Source organism: Globicephala melas, chromosome 5, assembly GCF_963455315.2.
Source record: "Globicephala melas chromosome 5, mGloMel1.2, whole genome shotgun sequence".
Classification (NCBI taxonomy): Eukaryota; Metazoa; Chordata; class Mammalia; order Artiodactyla; family Delphinidae; genus Globicephala; species Globicephala melas.
In genome coordinates, this window is record NC_083318.1 from 70,633,399 (window position 1) to 70,656,276 (window position 22,878).

A 22,878-nucleotide genomic window follows, 5' to 3' on the forward strand; every position below is an offset into this window, starting at 1 on the left:
ACAGAGTATACACAATCAGTTTTATGTTAATGTAACCTCTGCTCCATCTTTATATTAGTAAGAAACAAGATTTTACTAAAATCAATTTCAACCATCTAGAAGAGCTCTGTCCAATAATTTCCTGAGATGATGGAAGTGTTCTATACCTGTCACGTCTAACACAGTGGCCATTAGCCACACATGGCTAGTGAGCACTTGAAATGTGGCTATTGCGTACAACTGAGGAAGAAACAATTTTCTATTTCATAATTTTTAAGAATTTAAATAACCACGTGTGGATAGTTGCTACCATATTAAACAACACATATCTAAAATACAGCTACAAAAGAAAGCAACATTAGCTTTCTACTAACAACCTGAACTTTATTCTTGAGATATTCATTCCAATTTTATAAAGTTCAATGTTTTAAAAGTTTGGTTGGGTGGTCTACAAATAAGCAAAATGTATTAGTAATAGCAAGAAGAAGAGAGACATCGGTTATAGGTAGGTAATACAGCAGCAAGAAACATGACTTAAAATCTAGAATTACGGGGAAAAATGTGTGAAAATAAACAAAGAATTTCGTATTTCTCAACATCTAATACAAATATATATATATTTCAAATGCACCTAGGTCAAAGAAAAGTTGAAATACTGTTGCACATTCTCTGCTAAAGCAGATTTTTACCTATCAAGATTAAAATAAAGCAGTTTTAGTCCTAGAAGCCAAACTAACATAATAAATATAGAAAATTTAATAAGATTGGATAATATACACCTGTAGTTTTTTGTTTATTTATTTGTTTTCATTAAAATTAAAAAGAAAGGAAGAGAGAAAAAATGAAAACACAGTTTGGGAAACTCTGCCTATCCATGGTTATCTTTTTAAATAGATGAAATTAATTGGAATTAATTAAAATTCTCTTCTTGTTTCTTAATAATATAATATGAAGCATATTCCAAGTTTCCTGTGGGGAGCTAATTAAGATCCTTCCATGTTTGTTAATATACAGAGTAAATGCTCAGACAAATTTTAGACATTATTCATACTGAGAGAGGAAAAGAAATTGAAGGGGCTAAAGAAAATGGGAGGTGGGAGTGGAAAAGTAATTTTGTATATGTAAAAGTTTAATATAGATTATTAGAGAAAAATGTTATGTTTTAGTAGTAACTTATAGTAAAAGAAAATTCCGTCACTAGTCTGGCTTTCTGTCTTTGGAAAATTGAAACTTGAGAAGAGAGTCACATGAAAGAGAAGAATAGAGAAATTTTTGATGTTTTCTTTATAAAAAGACGTTTCTGCATTTTAAAATATTTAACTCTTTTTACCTAGCAAATCTTCTAAATTATGGTAAAAGTTTGGATCATTAATTCAAGCTGGAAGGAAGGAAAGTGACTTACAACCCAGCTAAGGCTACAGACCGTGACTTTAAAGTGATACCAATTTACTTAAGTGTGTTGTTTTCTGTATGAAGAAACAGAGAAGGCAAATTATAGTGGTCCTGAAGGAATGTGAGGCTATTGATTTACACCTGCAGTTTTGAGAGATTTTGAGGATAAAATCAGAAGTCATTGATCAAAATGTTAGAGGACAGTCTTGTACAATGTGATACCAATACATACTAAAAGGAGCTCCAGAGAGAAGTACCAGAATTTTGATGGATTCTATTTCTAAAGAAATGAAAGTTCTTTAAAAAGGATTACTAAGGAGTCGTTTTGCAGGGGAAAAACAGAGTCTGAATTATTTATTAGTTAGCAAAAGGAACTAGTAGTTATATAAACTGGGGTGGCGGGGGGAGCCATTAGCAGGTCTCATATCTTCACAAACCAAATGACTAATTGAAGGCCAAGCACGGATACTGAAACTGCCAATAAAGCAACTGAGGAGCTACAATTTTCATTTATTTTACAACTAAACATTCCAACTAAATTAGAAAAAGTTACCAAGGCCAGGGATAATCTCTCTTTCCAAAATCATCATCCGTCAAAGGAGAAGATACCAGAAACTGGCTGTCTTTAGCCCACTTCTGGATACAGGGCATGTGAAATATACAGAAACATCCTGAACAACTCCAAACCTAAGACAAAGGTATCAGAAATTAACAAGTATGCAATGATTTTTCTTTGATAATTCCACAATACTTTAAAATAAGCACCACACTAAACTATTTAAGAGCTACATAAGGATTAAGGAAAAAACTTTCCTTCCGGCATAACAGAAGAAATGTTCTTTATAAAAACTAATGTACATGTAGAACACTTTAAAGAAAAATAGTATTAATCATGCTGATTCATTCAGCTAGAAACAACTACTGCTAACGTTCTGCAGTCTCCAATTTTTTTGTATATATTTCATATTTCTAAAAAATGAGGTCATACTGTACTGATATATAACTTTATAGCCTTTTCTTTTAACACAGTATAAGCATTTACCCTTATCAAGTAGGTTCATACAATATGATATTTATAGCTGTACAGTAGATATCATGTTGATTTGTCTACCATAATTTAACCAAGTTCAGGTTGTTGGAAATTTAAGATTTTTCCAATTATAAATAACACCACAAAAAAATCCTTAAACACAAATATGTACATACAATCTCTATGTTGCCCTACAGTTATATAAAACCTATTAGTCTAGCACTTAATGCTAAATTCTAAAAATTAGGTGAGCAAAAAACTTCAGTGTGTGTATATATACACACACACACACACACAACAAACACACATATACGAAATTTAACAGCTTAAGGAATAACAGAAATTAATTTTTTTAACCAGCCAATACTTTGCTATAACTGACAAAAATCAGTTCACTTTTCATCATAACATTTTGCAGTTGTTCAATAAAATCAGACATGGAATATATTGCATAAGCCGGCAGGAGCACTGAAAAAAAGCCAACTTCTTAGATTGAGTTCCCCCCAAAGCAGTGCCTAAGAAAAGAACTGGGATGCATAAGTAAAAGGCCAAGATAGGGAAGAGGAAATACCAATAAACTGTATATTGCTGAGCTGACTATCACTAAGGGCCAAAGTTCAGTCCTGCTAGGGATGCTCTGAAAAACCACGTAAAACATGCCTAGGACACCCCCAGCCCCAACCACTAACAAACAGGAGGCTAGGGCAGTCATCCCCCAGCTCCCTATGGTGGAATGCTGCCCCAACGGACATTAACTCTGCTCTGCACTACACCCATTTCCTGGCTGAGTCAGTTCTCAAGAAGAAAGCACTGAGGTTGGAAAAAAAAAAATTCACACACATAGCAAGTGTTTACAGTGAAACTGCATCCGCATGCAGAGAGCCTATTCCTCCACTGCAGCTGAAATCAGAGTAAGACAACCAGATGTGACTCAGGGCACCAAAGGCACCTGCGTCTGCTACACTATCCTACCCGATATATTTTAAATTTCTGATTCACTCTACACGACCAATCCATTTCACATCTGACCTGTCTTTCTTTCTCTAGGCAATGCTGCTATAATAGCAGTGGATTAAGCTGAGGTCTAAATGGTGAGTCTATCATATTCAGTCATCACATCCCCTTAATTGCTTTATTAATGCCCTTTAAATGTATATATACATAACTTCACCGTTAGGCCATAGCGTCTCTACGTACATGAGTTTTCTCTGAATCCATCTCTCCCCATTAACCCTAGCCACTTTCCACACAAGAGAAGCTCACTAATAAACTCTAATTGTCATTGCTAGGTTTTACTTCCTTGAAGGCAGGGAGCATATCTATGTTATTTTAAACCTGCTGAAAGTAATGAAATATAGTTTACTTAATATTTCAGTATTTATGGGAATCTCTAAAGTACTGATACTAAAAATGCTTTATCAAATTGACATATGCATTGACACTGAAAATATTTGCTTCATTTATTTTAATAGTGCTAAAAATATTGATTGCTCATTTAGAGCTATTTTTCTTTTAATTAAAGATTCCCAAAAATTGAGTATCAATTCATAAAGAGAATTCTCAAATGAAGTATTCTTAAACAAAAATAAGCAAAAAGAATAATAAATGGTTACAAATTATAAATGCAAAATAAGATATTTGGGGGAGATAACAATAATTTAGATAAGGAGAAAAACTTACTGCTTGGTTTCTCTTCACTGAAGCAATACAAATTAAGCATGTCATAGCCCCTGCTTGAAAAGCTTCATTTACATACTGTTTTGTTCGCTCTAACTCACGAACATCTCCATCTTGAAATTTAAAAATTGAAAACTTCAGGTTAAGCAACATCTGAAAATAACACAAACTCACTAACAGCACCACATTATGTGAGAACTGTCTAGTAATACCAATTGCTCAAAATATAGCTGAAAAAATGAGAAGTTTAAGAAAAAAGCAACCAGTGAACTGCCAAGAGGTCACAAAGTCCATGCATTACATCTTATGTACTTGATTCAAAAACAGTTACCTTGACCTTCTCTCAGAGTATACTTGCTGTTACAGTCCTTAACAAATCTGGTGGGGGCAGAGTCACAGGCAACAGCAGCAAGATGTCAAGTAACAAGGGAAAGCATATCAAAAAGCAAAGTGAAAGGAACTGCAAAGTCAAAGCTCAGCAAAGCCATTGAACCTAAATATAAGCATATGCGTATGAATGTGTAAGTGTGTAAAAGTCTATGTGTGTGTGTGTGTGTGTCTGACGCATAGCAAATTCTTAGTAAAAATCTGTTGAATGAAAAGATCCTGAGATCAATACAGTATAATAACCTTGTTTCATTAAATCATGCTATTTCTGCTAAAAAAGGAAGCATGACTTCTTAGATAAAAATTACTAGACTGTATTTCCTTTAAGCAACTATTAAGCATTTACTTGCTAGGCACTGTACTATTCTTATTTCAGTAAGATTAAATAAGCTATTTTTACTTTCATTTTACAGATGAGAAAACTGAGGCACAGAACACTTAAGTAACTTCAGTATGACTCCAAAGTGAGCCCTCTTGACGACTATGCTATGCCACAGCAAGGGTTGAACACAGGAAGGTCCAAGAAATAACAGCACGATGAAAGGCAGAAAAGCTACCCAAAAGCACACACAACAACAAAAGGACAATAATCTGAGTCACTTTAGTGTAAGAGAAATAAACCTACAGGCCTTTAGTACAATAAAGATTGTTCAATAGAGGTTAACCGAGTCTCCAAGTACACTAATAATATAAACTATCATAAGTACAGAACTTCCCATGGCAATAAAATGGTACAAACCAAAATTTAAGTTACCAAAAAGAAAAATTAAATAAATAGGACACTTAGATAATTCTTTACTTTCTAAGATCATCCAAGTAAACACAACACTCACAAAAACTTGCTCTACCATAATATAAATGCAAGTATAATTTATGATATTATACAAAATATACATAAAATTACTCCCCAACTATAAAATATTATAAACTTATTAAAGACAATTGCTTTATTTTAAACCAATATCGAAGTTTGAAGAGATTCTTAAAGGCAGACTTAATAATCATATTCTGTGTACTTATTCTGCTTTCTGACACAGCTGGCTCTAACAAATGTATAACATTTTAAAATTTCATCTAATTTAACAGCTAACATGTAAAATAGAATATGAAAACAAGATGAACACGCTTTAATAAAATAAAGTCTAATCTTATACTCATAAAATTTATGTAAGATTTCTTTGAAAAATGTGTTAAAATTTGGCTGCAGCAATAAAGTATACTGCCCAAGATGTCACGACAGATAGCATGGCATTTGAAGTCATGCATAAAAAGATCACTCTGGCAACTGAAGAAAAATGAGTGTGAAGGAGGCCAAGACTGGAAACATGAAGTACCTGAAGTTAAGAGGCAGTTAACAGCAGATAAAGCAAAAAATGACCTCGAGCAAGTTAATGCGTCTGTCCCAGTTTTCTCATCTTTAAAATAGTAACAATAGTAATAGTAATATCTACCTCACAGAGTTAATATGTGGATTTAATCCACATATTAAACAGCTGTAGGGGCCTGAATTAAGGTGATGATAGCATGTGGGGAGTGGTGGGATGAATTTAAGAAATTGAGGAAGTAAAACTCAGCAGGACTCGGTGACAATTAGATTGTGTTGCTTTGAAAAGTCGATGTTCAGAAGGAAAGAGTGCTGTGTTAGACGAGCTGTCTGACGGGCAGAGGGAAGGAGTAGTAGCGAATAAAACACACTCATGCGTGTATATGCCAACCCTGCTCCCAGATTTCTGGCTTAGGTAGGTGACTGGGAAAATTATAGTATTAATAGAGATAAAGGGAACAAGAGAAGAAATAAGTTATCTTTCAACATATGTTTGTGTTTCCATAGGCCAGCAAGACAGCGATACCCATCAGGAAGCTGACCATTCAAGTTTGAAATCTGAGATATCACAAAAGTATAAAGGCTGTGCTCAGACAGAAAGAACGAACTTCTCTGGTAAAGTTTTGGTATTCAATTCACTAATATGAGATGGGAACCATCTCATGACCCTGGCATTTATCATTCTAAAGTTAAGTGATCAGATTTCCTTACTTTGGTAGAGGCAAAGTACAGAACACAAAGGAACGAAAATCAAAATATTTATGGATTTGACATAATACCGTATAAGAAAAATTGCCTTAACACTTTAAGATGAAAGCCATGTTAAAAATTAATAAAAGTGGGACTTCCCTGGTGGTGCACTGGTTAAGAATCTGCTTGCCAATGCAGGGGACAAGGGTTCGAGCCCTGGTCCATGAAGATCCCACATGCCGCAGAGCAACTAAGCCCATGTGCCACAACTACTGAGCCTGCGCTCTAGAGCCCGCGAGCCACAACTACTGAAGTCCGCGTGCCACAATTACTGAAGCCCTTATGCCTAGAGCCCGTGCTCTGCAACAAGAGAAGCCACCACAATGAGAAGCCCGTGCACCGCAACAAAGAGTAGCCCCTGCTCACTGCAACCAGAGAAAGCCCGCACGCAGCAACAGAGACCCAACACAGCCAATAATAAATAAATAAATTTTTTAAAAAATTAATAAAACTTACAAATGATAAAAGTTTTCTAAACACTAGACAGAAATACTGAGTTATATCACTGAATTTCCTATTTAAAAATAAAATCTGTATCTAGAGTGGTTTCAGTGAGGTCTTCTTGAAGCAGGATACTTGAGGTTACTTTCTATGAAGTTCTCTAAAAGCAAGAAACCTCCTAACCTTAAGGTTCCTCTTTATCAATTTTTACGTGGCTCAACCAGACTTCTTAGTCAAGCTTCCTAATCTTAATTCCTTGGCAGATATGGTAAATTCCTTGGAAAGCTTTTTGATGATGTGTACCTATGTTCATGATGCCGTCAATATACTCAGGCAACTAATACGGATAATGCATGCAAGAATGTTTCCAATAATGACTGTAAGCATAAAATGTGGAATGTGTAAGAGACTTACATTTAAAATAATCTACTTCTACACTTAGTCCCAAATCTTCACAGTGACATCACTTTGGCCGTCTCTCTCACAAACAAATGTGGCTTTGAGAGTAACCCGGATATATACAACATATAATGTGATTAAACACTTCAGACCTGAGGAGACTTAGATTTTTTTTACATATAAAAATCAGAAGTTGTAAGATATAAAATAAAGGAATTAAGTCAAGAAATGAAATTGACTTCAAGATACATTTAACATGATGACAAAGAGAATAATGAAGAATAGATTTAAAGGAGTATTCAAAGTCCTCAAGTGCAATCAAATCATCATTAGGAACAACCTGACCCCACTCATTGCACAGGGACCTTTGGCATCCCCCTCCCAGCATTCTAATGAAATGCCAATTAAACACAAAAGAGAACTTCTAAGGCTGTAAGAGACATTGCCATCCTATTTGCTTTATAGAAAGATTAGCGTTATACAACGTATAACTCAAATAGTAAAAGGTACAAAAATTCAACTCTACAACACAAAAATGCTCATTCTTAAGATGCAAAACCTATTCCACATAGAGTAAAGGTGTCAGAAAAAGTCAGGAATGTATTTTCATTGATGTAAAAATGTCAAAATTGAAAAGCTCATACAGTACCTGTCTGAGTAGTGTAAGTTATAAACGTATTAGCAACTATTTTTCCTCTTTTTCCTTCAAAATCCTCATCTCCTTCTTCCTCAGATGAAGAGTTAAGGTGTTCTTCAACAAGTTTTTTGGCTGCAGCTTGATTAGCCTTCTTGATTTCCTCAAATTTCTTTTGAGACATCAGCTCTGCTTAAAAGAAAAAAAAATGAGTTTCATTTCTGCAAAACAATCTCTCAAAAAGCAAGGCATGATATACCAATACATTATTAAAATACAGATTTAAAAGTCATCTTTGGCGCATTCTATTTCACTATCATCCATGAAAAAAGTATTTTCAAATTTCTTGTAACACGAGTAAAGAGAATACCACAATACAAACTTACACTTTTGTTAAATATTCCGCTAAATGCCAACTAATTGTTCTCGAATGACTAACAAATCAATTTTTAAAATTATAAAGCTATGATAAAGTATCAAAAAACTGGTGATCAACCTCAAAACAGGATATTAACAAAATTGAAGTGAGATGTTTAAAAACTGAATGGTACACAGTGATTTTTAAAACAAGGGAAGCATACCCACTGGGAGCACATCAGAATCAGCAGAGTCAGGCGCTTTCTCAAACCATCCTCTTGCACACTATAACCCAGCCTGTCTTGGCCCACCAAAGACCTTGCACAAACAGTATTCACTGTCTACCCACTATGTTTACAATCTGCTTCTTAGAAAGCTCAAGGACTTTGTGTCTTTATTAAGATGTGGTCACAAATCATACTTATTTAACATTAATCCCATACAAAATATTGCTAACATGGAAAATATGTCTCTTACAACAACTTCATTCCAAAAAGAAATGTTAAGTAAGTTTTGGATTAGTTCTTCTGCTATTCTGTTTAGCACTGTCTGTACCTGTTTTTTTTTTGTTTTTTTTTTTTTGCGGTATGCGGGCCTCTCACTGTTGTGGCCTCTCCCGTTGCAGAGCACAGGCTCCGGACGCGCAGGCTCAGCGGCCATGGCTCACGGGCCTAGCCGCTCCGCGGCATGTGGGATCTTCCCGGACCGGGGCACGAACCCGTATCCCCTGCATCGGCAGAAGAACGCCCAACCACCGCGCCACCAGGGAAGCCCTGTCTGTACTTCTTGTTACTTGCTTAATAACACAAAAAGAATTAAATTACTTCACAGCACTTTCCCAATGAGACTTCAAACTCCTCAAGAGCAAGGACCATGAAAATTCTCTGCAAGCATTAAGTGTTAATAAACTCTTCTGGACAGCAACCATAGTTCAAGAAAGGAGTCACAACATACTAAACTGATCTTAATTCATTAGTGCCCATAATTAGTGCCACTTTACGCTTGAAACTGATGAGCCACTAAAAATACAAACTTTCTTATTTTAGGTGGTGTATTTGTACTTAATGATGTTTTATCTTTTATTTTCCTCATGAAATGTTTTCCTTCTCTTACTGCAGCCAGCTTGGCTGGGGACTACTCAGTGTTTCAAGTAAAACTGGAGGAAAATGTACAGTGCCCACATCGGAATCTTTGAGTACTAGGAGAAACGTAATTGCTATAAGATATATGACTCAAAACGTTATGTACAATAAGATGATAAATGTCATTATGAGAAATGAGCACTTAAAAGACATTTTTTAAAAGGCTGAATTAGACAGATATAATAAAAACATTCATAACCTGATCAATGGACCTACATAAGATCATCTCAAAGAAAGCTGACAAAGCAACCTTACCATATATTATTTCTTACGGTCAAATCTCAATTATCCAGTTAAAGGATGCTTGGTTTTCTACTATCCACAAAATCCAAGAAAGCTTACCAAAACTGTTCACAGTTCTCCCTCTCGCACACCTCACCACCACCACTATCATAAACTCAGTAACCAAGAGAATACCACTTATCTTTAAAATTAGCTTAGGAGACATTCAGGAGCTCAATTTGCTCCTCCCCGCAAAAAATATATTTTGAAAAATACATTCTAAATACAACAATAAAATGATTTTAGGGATTATTCTCTTAGCCCCCTGAATTCTTTCATTAGTATGGACAACTTAGAATTGCGTGTGTGCTCCCAGGCTCCACTAAAACACTGCCTTGGATGAAGGATTATTGAAAGCTGGAGAAGGCCACACCAGATACATCCCAGAAAGGACATGAAATTTGTAACTAGGAACCGCAGTTGAAAAAAGTACCACAAGCTCAAGTGTTTACAGAACATAGATAATTAAAGTTACTAAACTAAGGCAATCAAATAAAAATGGAAAATGACAACTGGCCCCAGAAGTAGGAAACACAATGTCAAGTGGAAAGCCTAAACCCAATCTAAATAAGATTTCTGCGCCTCAGCCCAGCCGACTGTTGCCACGCACAAAAGTACCAATGCCACAATACCTTATCTTACAAGAAAAGTTGTTAACCAGATTTTTATGAGATTTTAAAAAGAAAAACCAAAAAACTGCTGGCAACCAATTCAGATTTAATGCATTGTGTTAACCAAACCAAACTATAGGCTAAATCAGCCCCCCAGGCCACTGTCTGCAACTGGGGGGATTCAGTAGGCAAAAAAGAGTGAAGGGAAGAACATTGGACGGAGAAGTAACACTGATTAATATCAATTACAGTGATGATGAAAGAGGTGTGATGGGAATCGGCCTAGAATGAGTAGCTGCCTGAAAGGTTTGAGAAGTGAGACCAATAATAAACTCCCGAAGGAGAAGGAAAGAAATGGATGCGAAGGCAGTTCTGACTAGCAAGTGCCTTAGTAGGTAGGCATCCAGGTGAGCCCGAGGACGGGAGCCATTCTCACCACTGGCCACGGAAGTCTGCGGCGCTTCAGATCCCGCGGGGCTGCGCCGGGCTGAGCTACCTGCAGCCGCAGGGGTTGCAGCTCCACCGGGAATGGGGCCAAGGCCAGCAGCGCCCACCGACCCCTTCTCTCGCCCTCCTCCGGCGCCGCGAAGATGGACTCCATTTCCTGGGGAGGGGACCGCAGTGGCCCGTCCTCGGGCTCGGCCTCGGCCACTGGCCACCTGGCGCCAGGAAGCTTCCATCCCTGTAGAGGAAAAAAAAAAGAGTGGAAGGAGCGTGAGCGCGGTGGTACCAAGGCGGGGAAAAAGGACAGCGGGGGAAGCCGGTGTGAGAGGCGGAATGAGGACGGCCTCCGCGGGGTGGGGACCGGGTTTGAAAAGGTCGCGGCCCTGTCTCTCCCAGAGGGCGAGTCCCCGCTGAGCCCGGGCTTTGGAGATGTATCGAAGAGGAAGAGGACTAGGCAGAGAAATGGACCGCGAGTCAAGGGGCATCCAGCGCCGAAGAAGGAGAACCTGGGAGGAGGAAAGCGCCTCCTCGGACTCAGTTGGAGCGCCGTTACGGGAGAACTGCAGACTGACCCAGCGGCTGCCGCCGGGAACCAACTGCAGTAGCGAACCCAGAGGAAAGAAAGCTACGTCCCCTTACTGACGGCGCCCGCTTTCAACGACTACAGTTCCCAGAAGCCCCCGCCCACCGCTCGCAGAACGCGTGGCATCACTAGCCGCTTCCTCATCCGGAACCGTGTCTGTGTGTGTGGGGGGAGGGGGGCGGGGGGGAAAGGCCTCGGAACGCATGCGCTAACTGAAGCGGGCCTTCGGAAACTACAATTCCCGGCGTGCTTTGGAGCTCGGACAGGGTGGGCACACAGAGAGGGCGCAAGGTGGGGCGGAGGTGTTCAAAACCCAGAGGATGCCGCTTTTTCCGTGCGACTACCCTAAACCCAGCTCGGTATCGGGAGGCTATCTCAGGGGTCGTAATTGACTGCCCGCCATCTTTAGCCTCGCCTTCGGGCTTTCTGGTGGTAGGAAACTTCTCACAGAAGGGAGGAGGCACTTATAAAGAAGACGCTTCGGTGTTGGGGAAGAGGGAGGGAAAGCTGAGGGCGTGTTGCGGAAAAGTGGCTGGAGTGGAGAAAGTGCACTTCTGAATTGTAAAAGCAATGTAGAGGATAAATCTAACGGCATTATTATCATAGTCCTTTATAGTTAACAATATACTTTTCCTGAAGCAGGCCGATTTTTACCGTCACGACAGCTCTCTAAAGTAGCCTTTATTAAGGAGAGTAGGAAGGAGCCAGGTCTGGTCCTGATTCTTCTGACTTCGCTGTTTTCAATAAGAAATAAAGAAAGAGGAGGGAGTGGGAGAAATTTCAAAAATTCGGGGCTGTATCTGGGATTGAGAAATACACTGATTGCTGTTTGGGACTACACGGTCCTTTACAAGCCTTCAACCTAATTAATTCCTCTACATTAATAATAAGTACCGGGCTTCCCTGGTGGCGCAGTGGTTGAGAGTCTGCCTGCCGATGCTGGGGACATGGGTTCGTGCCCCGGTCCGGGAAGATCCCACATGCCACGGAGCGGCTGGGCCCGTGAGCCATGGCCGCTGAGCCTGCGCGTCTGGAGCCTGTGCTCCGCAACGGGAGAGGCCACAACAGCGAGAGGCCCGCGTACCGCAAAAATAATAATAATAATAATAAGTACCTAATATTTATATAGCATTTATTAAGTTCCAGGCATTATTCAAAGCGTTTTACATATATATGTATATTAACAATGTGGTACTCACAATAATCCCCATTTTACAGCTGAGAACACTGAAGCACAGACAGGTTAAGTAAGTTGCCCTTGTTATAGCCAGGTATTATTACCGATTCCATTTTTTAAATTAGGAAACAGAGACACAGAAAACTTTCTTATTCAGCATCCTAGCAGAGCCAGGATTGCAACTGAGCTGTGTGAATCTTGGACTATGCTCTTAAAAACGCCATACTGTATTATTACTGTGAGAAGGTATTTAATGTTTACCTAGAAATTCCAGTTACTTTTAGAGGACCTAATCAGGCAAAAAGACTCACATAATCAGTTTTTCCCCTGCCATATTATACAATGATAATTGATAATCATAATAATTACTGTGGCATCAAAAAGAATGTTATGTGCTCTCTGAATGAGCAAACATTTATTATAGTATTATAGTAAAGTTTAGTAGTGGAGAGCTGATATATATCATAATGTGGAAGCATATGTAAATTGAGAATACATTTCAAAAGCTACCATTGCTGTAATTTTTACTTTGAAACTTCAGATAACATTTGAGGAAAACAAGAGTTCTTTCTGTTTATCAAAAGGGAACATGAAAAATATATGAAGCTGATAAATATATCGTTAAGATTATAAACATTGAGAAATATAATTGTATAGTTCTAATTAATCTTAATTCTTAAAAATACTACCCTCAAGAATAGCTAAAAACAAAAGACTGGCTAACTGTTGGCAACTGGAACTCTCATACTTACTGTTGGGAGTGGAAATTGGTTCAAACACTTTCGAAAAATGTTCAGCAGTATCTATTAAAGCTAAACAGGACTTACTACTAAAGCATGGGACCAAGCAGTTACACTTCTGAATATATACTGAAAGACATGAGTGCATAGCTCCACAAAAACTCATGTTTATAGCAGCTTTAGTCATAATAGCCAAAAACTAGGAATAACCCTCATGTCTATCAACAGGAGAATTTAAAAATTAATTGTGGTATATGCATATAATGGAATGCTATGCCAAAAAAATATATATACGTGTAGCAAGATGGGTGAATCTCAAAAGATATCATGTTGAACAAAAGAGGCCAGATGCAACAGAGTACAGTAGGTCCCCTACTTACGAACCTTCAAGTTGCGAGCTTTCAAAGATGCAAACGTCTGTTCGCATGTCCGATCACATAAGTTAGTTCACGTGTCTGGTGTACACTGTCACATGTGTGCATTGTTTACAAGTGGTTGTGCTTTTGTGTACTTTACTATACAGTACTGTATAGAGTACAGTGGTACAGTATCTTTATTTCAAGCCCAGAATGTCCAGAAGCAAGAGTAAAAGCAGTGATGATGTAGCTTGTACTGCTAAGAAGCGCCAGGAATTGGAGGCCCAGAGAAAGGACGAAGAGAGACAAGAAGAAGAAGAAGTAACTGAAGAACCAAAGAGATTCACAACGCAGGAAATGGCAAGGGGATTTTCTTTATTTGAGGAGGCACTTAGTTTTTGAGGCACAGGAGAAGAACATAGAACGGTACACGAAGGTTGCAGCAACCCTTCAGAATGCAATCCCGTGTCATCTATGAAGAGAAAAAAAGAGCTACTACCCAGACATCACTGGATCATTTTTTCAAGAGGGTAGATAGAATGAATCCAGCAAGGGACCATCACCTGTGCCATCAACGTCAGGCGTGAGTGAAATTGCAGCTCGCCCTCCGTCTCTTATTGCTGATGATCCTTCAGCCCTACCATCTCCCACCTCCTCTCCCTCCTCCAGTCAGTAACTCTTCTTACCTGTTCACTCGATGTCACCCCCTGTATGCCAGCTGTTGTACTGCACTACTGTACTTTTCAAGGTACTGTACTGTAAGATTTAAAATGTTTTATTTTTTGTATTTTTTTAATGTATTATTTGTGTGAAAAGTATTATAAACCTATTGCAGTACAGTACTGTATAGCGGACTGTGTTAGTTGGGTACCTAGGTTAACTTTGCTGGGCTTACGAATAAATTGGACTTTGAACGTGCTTTCAGGATGGAAGTTGTTCATATGTAGGGGACTTATTATACCTACTTGTGAATCCAATTTCATGAAGTTCCTGAACAAGTAACAGAAGCCAGATTAGTGCCTATTTCTTGTAGGGGTGGGAGGATTTTAACTGGGAAGAGCAATAAGGTATCCTCCTGAGTGGTGGAAAAATTCTATCTTGATCTAGGTAGTAGTTTCACTTATGTGTACACATGTAAAAACTCAAAAAATTATACATTTATGATTTGTGCAATTTACTGTATGAATGATACACATCAATTTTTTTTTTTTTTTTTTTTTTTTTTTTGCGGTACGTGGGCCTCTCACTGTCGTGGCCTCTCCCGTTGCGGAGCACAGGCTCCGGACGCACAGGCTCAAGTGGCCATGGCTCACGGGCCCAGCTGCTCTGTGGCATGTGGGATCTTCCTGGACCGGGGCACAAACCCGTGTCCCCTGCATTGGCAGGCAGACTGTCAACCACTGTGCCACCAGGGAAGCCCCACATCAATTTTTTAAAAGAATTATGAAATTAAAGATGATACAAATAGATGGAGAGATATACCATGTTCTTGGATTGGAAGAATCAACATTGTGAAAATGACTCTACTACCCAAAGCAATCTATAGATTCAATGCAATCCCTATCAAACTACCACTGGCATTTTTCACAGAACTAGAACAAAAAATTTTGCAATTTGTATGGAAACACAAAAGACCCCGAATAGCCAAAGCAATCTTGAGAACGAAAAAAGGAGCTGGAGGAATCAGGCTCCCTGACTTCAGACTATACTACAAAGCTACAGTAATCAAGACAGTATGGTACTGGCACAAAAACAGAAAGATAGATCAATGGAACAGGATAGAAAGCCCAGAGATAAACCCACGCACATATGGACACCTTATCTTTGATAAAGGTGGCAGGAATGTACAGTGGAGAAAGGACAGCCTCTTCAATAAGTGGTGCTGGGAAAACTGGACAGATACATGTGAAAGTATGAGATTAGATCACTCCCTAACACCATACACAAAAATAAGCTCAAAATGGATTAAAGACCTAAATGTAAGGCCAGAAACTATCAAACTCTCAGAGGAAAACATAGGCAGAACACTCTATAACATAAATCACAGCAAGATCCTTTCTGACCCACCTTCTAGAGTAATGGAAATAAAAACAAAAATAAACAAAAGTGACCTAATGAAACTTCAAAGCTTTTGCACAGCAAAGGAAACCATGAACAAGACCAAAAGACAACCCTCAGAATGAGAGAAAATATTTGCAAATGAAGCAACTGACAAAGGATTAATCTCCAGAGTTTACAAGCAGCTCATGCAGCTCAATAACAAAAAAACAAACAACCCAATCCAAAAATGGGCAGAAGACCTAAACAGACATTTCTCCAAAGAAGATATACAGACTGCCAACAAACACATGAAAGAATGCTCAACATCATTAATCATTAGATAAATGCAAATCAAAACTACAATGAGATATCATCTCACACCAGTCAGAATGGCCATCATCAAAAAATCTACAAACAATAAATGCTGGAGAGGGTGTGGAGAAAAGGGAACACTCTTACACTGCTGGTGGGAATGTGAATTGGTTCAGCCACTATGGAGAACAGTATGGAGGTTCCTTAAAAAACTACAAATAGAACTACCATATGACCCAGCAATCCCACTACTGGGCATATACCCTGAGAAAACCAAAATTAAAAAAGAGTCATGTACCAAAATGTTCATTGCAGCTCTATATACAATAGCCTGGAGATGGAAGCCACCTAAGTGTCCATCAGCAGAAGAATGGATAAAGAAGATGTGGCACATATATACAATGGAATATTACTCAGCCATAAAAAGAAACGAAATTGAGCTATTTGTAATGAGGTGGATAGACCTAGAGTCTGTTATACAGAGTGAAGTAAGTCAGAAAGAAAAAGACAAATACCGTCTGCTAACACATATATATGGAATTTAAAAAGAAAAAAAATGTCATGAAGAACCTAGGGGTAAGACAGGAATAAAGACACAGACCTACTGGAGAACGGACTTGAGGATATGGGGAGGGGGAAGGGTGAGCTGTGACAGGGCGAGAGAGAGTCATGGACATATACACACTAACAAACGTAAGGTAGACAGCTAGTGGGAAGCAGCTGCATGGCACAGGGATATCGGCTCGGTGCTTTGTGACCGCCTGGAGGGGTGGGATAGGGAGGGTGGGAGGGAGGGAGACGCAAGAGGGAAGAGATATGGGAACATATGTATATGTATAACTGATTCACTTTGTTATAAAGCAGAAACTAACACACCATTGTAAAGCAATTATACCCCAATAAAGATGTTAAAAAAAAGAATTATGAAATAAAACATAGAAAAAATAAGACATCTGAATACCTTTATTGTCCAGTGATTTAAATAACTGTGGTTTAATTGTATTTATTCGTCCATTACTGACATGTCTTCCTTTTTTTTTATTGGAGTAAAATTGCTTTACAATATTGTGTTAGTTTCTGTTGTACAATGAAGTGAATAAGCTATATGTATACCTATATCCCCTCCCTCTTGGACCTCCCTTCTCCCCTTCCGCCTGCCCATCTAGGTCATCACTGAGCATCAAGCTGAGCTCCCTGTGTTATACAGCAGGTTCCCACTAGCTATCTATTTTACACATGGTAGTGTATTTATGTCAAACCTGATCTCCCAGTTTGTCCCACCCTCCCCTTCCCCCCAGCCGTGTCCACATGACCATTCTCTACATCTACGTCTCTATTCCTGCCTTACACCTCACACTGGTCAGAATGGCCATCATCAAAAAATCTACAAACAATAAATGCTGGAGAGGGTATGGAGAAAAGGGAACCCTCTTGCACTGTTGGTGGGAATGTAAATTGATACAGCCACTATGGAGAACAGTATGGAGGTTCCTTAAAAAGCTAAAAATAGAACTACCATACGACCCAGCAATCCCACTACTGGGCATATACCCTGAGAAAACCATAATTCAAAAGGACACAAGTACCCCAATATTTATTGTAGCACTATTTACGGAAACAACCTAAATGTCCAATGATAGATGAATGGATAAAGAAGATGTGGTACATATATACAATGGAATATTACTCAGCCATAAAAAGGAACAAAATTGGCTCATTTATAGAAATGTGGATGGATGTAGAGTCTGACATGTCTTCCTGATATGGATTCTTTTTGCCAGTGTATCCATACATGCCTCCCTAAAAACATTTACCTTTGACAGATACATCTATACTTAGGTAAACATGGTGCCGGTTATCAATATATTGCCCCTCAACTCCAATTCACCCTTCAATATATGCTCTGGGACAGAGGACAGAACTCCTTTAAACATCTCCACAGACAGCACAATGTTAAGTTTTCTCAGCAGAGAGCACTGGAGAGGCATTGGAGGAGGGAAGACAATCTCCTGTTATTTCCTGCTGCTATACAGTGGAGTCAGCAACCTTGCAGCCTTTGCCTGGCCTGGAGATAAACTTCCGAGCAGCCCTCTCAACATGGAAACTGACCCCAGGCTCTTCTGCTCACACTGGTACCCTGAGTCACTGCTCACTTTGCAGCTGACACCCCCTCCCAATAACTGCCACCCTCCCAGTGCAGACCCAGACACAGCACACCTGTGCCTTGGCTCCCATTCCCTCTGCAAGCTCACCTCCACTGGTTCCTGATCACCTGTACTCCAGAGGAGACTGCAGAACAGCTGTGGCCAGGACAAACCAGCAAGCTTCTCTGCTATCCAGTGAGCTGAATTACACCTTCTCCAATAATATCTGAACCAGCCTTGGGGAGGGGGACCCTTCTAAGTTTGTCCTTCTTTGGGTATTCTCCCTGAGCCCTAGAATACCGTACACAGTTTCCTTCTAGTCATTCTTTTATCAGGACTCGATAATTCTTTATATTAAACTTAACCCACTGTGTGGTTCCTATTCTTGATTGGACCCAGACTGATACAAGCACTGTATACATTTTATATCAGTTTTACTTGACATACTGGATATGACCCAATCAAACTGACAGCAAAAAAAAAGAAAAAGAAAAAAATGTTAAGAAGGAAATAAGGGATACAACATAAAGTGCAAAATATACCAGCTAAAATAAGAAAGATGTTCTGCCACATGTGGGGCAGAAGAGAATTAGAAAAATTAAATAAGCGGGTTGATTTTTCTAGCCAGGTTAATGCAAGTAACTTTAGAGGGCTGATTCTTTTTTGCTTTACTTATTAATACTCAGAATTGAGTGATAAAAATAGTATTGTATAATGTCAATTTCATGAAAATAAAATAATAATTTTTTAAACTGGGCTCTCACTTACTTTTCCTAGGAAAACCGTCAGAGACAAAAACCAACCAAACATTTATTCATATTTAATGTAAACTATTTTCAAATATTCAGCTAAATAATCTATCCGTCAATCAATAATTGAGTCTGGCAGTTATCCAATACTGTCAGGCATTGCATATTTGTACTCAGAGATGGAAGCGTTCACTATAAATAAAGAACCAGGATAGGAATGAAAAGGCTCACTGAGATGCTGAGAACTGAGAAAACTATTAAGGGCAGGGTAAGATTGGATGGGATGGAAAGAAGCACTCCACGTGGTAGGGGCAGCATGAGTCAAGGTTTAGAAGTGAAAATAAACATGGCACATGTTTGAACCAGAAAGGAGAAAATTCTATTGAATCCCCAGGCAAAGGTGACAAATAGGGCTGGAGAGCACCTTGAAAACAGAAGTAAAAAATTTTGGTTTCAATGTTGACACTAAGTAGCCACTATAAGGTTCAAGAGAAGGAAGATGACAGTATAAAAGGAAGATTTTTCAGGAAAACTAATGTAGAAATAATAGGAAAATTTGAGCTGGGAAGGGCCTTGTGAGAGAATGGTTGCATAGAATTAAATCATAGTTGATATGACTCTCAGTTTACAAACTCAGATGTGCAAATTATCACATTAATCATCATCTTTCAATTACCTTAATTTGAACTCTGAGTTTTATTTCCTCAGGATTGGTTGGAAAATGCACTTACTACTTCACTCAACAGACATGTATAAAGTCCCTTTTATGCCCCAGACATTTTCTACATACTGGAAATAGAGCAATAAATGAAATAAATTACCTGTCCACATGGAACTTACATTTGAGTGGAGGAGACAGATAACAAACAAGTAAACAAATTAAGATATAATATCAAATAGTGATCTGTGCAGGGAGATAAGGTGAAGAGGGTTTCAAGCTAGATTGGGTAAACAAGGTGACATTTGAGCAGAGACCTGAATAAAGGTCCAACATCCATTGGATACTGGTGAGCTTCCCAGGAAGAAGAAAAGGAAACTACAAGGACCCAGAAAAGGGAGCATACTTGGCATGTTTAAGGACAAGCAAGGAGGCCAACTGAATGAGATTGAGCAGGCAGAGGAGCCGTAGGAAATCAAATCAGAGAGGTAATCAGGGGTCATTTAATATAGGGCTATGGTGAGGATTTGGGATTCAATTGTAAGCAAGCTGAGGCAAGGAAGTGACATGATCTGACATTGCTTTTAAAAGATCAGAGTGGTTGGGCTTCCCTGGTGGCGCAGTGGTTGAGAGTCCGCCTGCCGATGCAGGAGACACGGGTTCGTGCCCCGGTCCGGGAAGGTCCCACATGCCGCGGAGCAGCTGGGCCCGTGAGCCATGGCCACTGACCCTGCGCGTCCGGAGCCTGTGCTCCGCAACGGGAGAGGCCGCAACAGTGAGAGGCCCGCGTACCACAAAAAAAAAAAAAATCAGAGTGGTAGCTCTGTGGAAATGGACTACTGGGGTAAGGGGAGCAACAGTGGCGTTAGAGATCAGTTAACATGGTGTGTCGCAGTCCAGATGAAAGATGGTGGTTTGAATGAGCATTGGATGTGGTGACTTATAGCCAGATGCAGGATATATTTTGAAGGTTGAGCTGACAACATTCACTGGCAAATTAGATAGCAGGTGTGAAATTCAGAGTCAAGAAAAGACTCGAAGTTTTTCACCTGAGGAACGGAGTCAATGGCAGTGCCCTTTTCTGAAATAGGGAATATTAGAGAAGGAACAGATTTGAGAAACAAGTCATGAATTCTGCTTAGCGCACATCAAGTCTTCACTAGAAGTCAACTGTCCTGTTTCTCTCTATGTACAACAACACTTCTGACACCAGATGTGTGGGGTTTCCCACACAAAATAATTATTCAATTCAGTGTGGATATCAACTGAGTGTCCTACACTTAACCCAGTTCTGACACTAGCTGCCTGGAGAGTGCAGACCCCACAGGTTAAGTGCTCAGTCCCACAAGACTGCCCTCCTCACTTCACATGGCAGTCACAAGTCCTACTGTTGCCACTTGTACTTCTGACCAACCAGCTATAAACCACAGGTCCCCATTACCCCCTCTTCATGTTCAATAATTTGCCAGAATGGCTTACAGAATCCAGGGACACACTTTACTATTACTGATTTATTATAAATGATACAATTCAGGAACAGCCTAGTGGAAGAGATATATAGGACAAGGTATGTGGGAAGAGGCACAGAGCTTCCATGCCTTCTCTGGGAGCACCACTCTCCCAGAACCTCAATGTGTTCACTAACCTGGAAGCTCTCTGAACCCCTTGGGTTAGAGTTTTTTGGTTGAGGCTTCATTACATAGACCCGTTGATTAAATCATTGGAATTAGTGATTAATTCAACGTTCAGCCCATTTCTCCCTTCCCAGAAAGTCAGGAGGTAGGGCTGAAAGTTCCAACTCTCTAATCTCACAGTTGATTCCCCTGGTAACCAGCCCCTCACCCTTAGGAACTTTCCAAAAGTCACCTCATTAACATGAACCCAGGCATGGTTGAATAACAAAAGATACTCCTTTCAAGTTTTTCACTCCAGAGCTGTTTCAGGAGTCTGTGACAGAAACCAAGTATAACAAAAGATGCTCCTAAAGTTCAAATCACTTAGGAAACTACAGGGGTTTTAAGAGTTCAGCCCAGCAGCCAGGGACAAATACCAAAATATATATTTCTTATTATATCACATTCGCCAAAGAGATATCAAGTCTCTAGTTGGATATGCAAGTCTGGAGTTTAGAGGAGAGGCTGGAGATTTGGGAGTCTTCAGCATACAGATGTTATAAAGTGCGAGAGGATATATGAGCTCACTTAGGGTGTGAATTTCGTGGGACACCTCAGCGTTTAAAGATTCAGTGAGGAGGGGAACAAAAAGAGATGGAAGTTCAGTCAGAAAAGTGACTGAGGGCTTCCCTGGTGGCGCAGTGGTTGAGAGTCCTCCTGCCGATGCAGGGGACACGGGTTCATGCCCCGGTCCGGGAAGATCCCACGTGCCGCGGAGCAGCTGGGCCCGTGAGCCATGGCCGCTGAGCCTGCGCGTCCAGGGCCTGTGCTCCGCAACCGGAGAGGCCGCAACAGTGACAGGCCCGCGTACCGCAAAAAAAACAAACAAAAAAAAACCTAACTAAAAATAGAGTTACCATGGGAACTAGCAATCCCACTCCTGGGCATATATCCAGAGAAAACTCTTAATTTGAAAAGATACATGCACCCCAATGTTCTTAGCAGCACTATTTACATTAGCTAAGAAGCAACAATGTTCTTAGCAGCACTATTTACATTAGCTAAGAAGCAACCTATCAACAGATGAATGGATAAAGACGCTATGGTATACAATGGAATATTACTCAGTCATAAGAAAAGAATGAAATAATGCCATTTGTAGCAACATGGCTGGGCCTAAGATTATCATACTAAGTGAAGTAAATCAGGAAGACAAAGAAAAATACCATATCACTTATATGTGGAATCTAAAATACGATACAAGTGAACTTATTTGCCAAACAGAAAGACTCACAGACAGAAACAAGCTTATGGTTACCAAAGGGGAAGTGGGGGGTGGTATCAGACAACATGGTGAATTAGTTAATGGGAAGTCTTTCCATTCTCTTAATAATCATCTAGATTTCTTTGTTTGTTTAAGCATATTTCTCTCAGCCTTTGTCTTTCTGGATTGGAGTCCCATAATCTGCTCCCCCCACCTCTGGACCATTCATTCACATGTGGCAACTCTTAACTCCCCTTTGGTCATTCTCTAGACCCCATCCACCTCTGATAAAATATATTCAGTTCACTAAACAGAAGTGCATACCATTTTCTAAGTTCAGATGCCCCATGATTTTCTACAAAGGCAAGAATATGTTTCTTCTTAAAACTTCCT

General features: G+C 39.4%; 1 protein-coding gene across 7 annotated transcripts in view; it reads right to left on the bottom strand.

Moving 5' to 3' along the window:
• The window catches only part of NFXL1 (nuclear transcription factor, X-box binding like 1), a 52,870-nt gene extending 41,357 nt beyond the window's left edge, over positions 1-11,513 (bottom strand). For 2 of the 7 annotated variants that reach the window (XR_009563999.1, XM_060299308.1), the window contains exons 1-4: positions 10,842-11,503; positions 8,029-8,205; positions 4,082-4,191; positions 1,925-2,058 (exon numbers count right to left, since the gene is read on the bottom strand). Coding sequence is in view for 6 of the 7 variants with exons in the window: in XM_060299308.1 (XP_060155291.1) it covers positions 1,925-2,058; positions 4,082-4,191; positions 8,029-8,205; positions 10,842-11,334 (914 nt within the window). In the remaining variant the exon portion in view is untranslated. Of the gene's footprint in view, positions 1-1,924; positions 2,059-4,081; positions 4,192-8,028; positions 8,206-10,841 lie in introns of all 7 variants that reach the window. The other 5 variants (XM_060299305.1, XM_060299306.1, XM_030880462.2 and 2 more) reach the window with 5 other exon arrangements.
• Between the last annotated feature and the right edge of the window lie 11,365 nt (positions 11,514-22,878).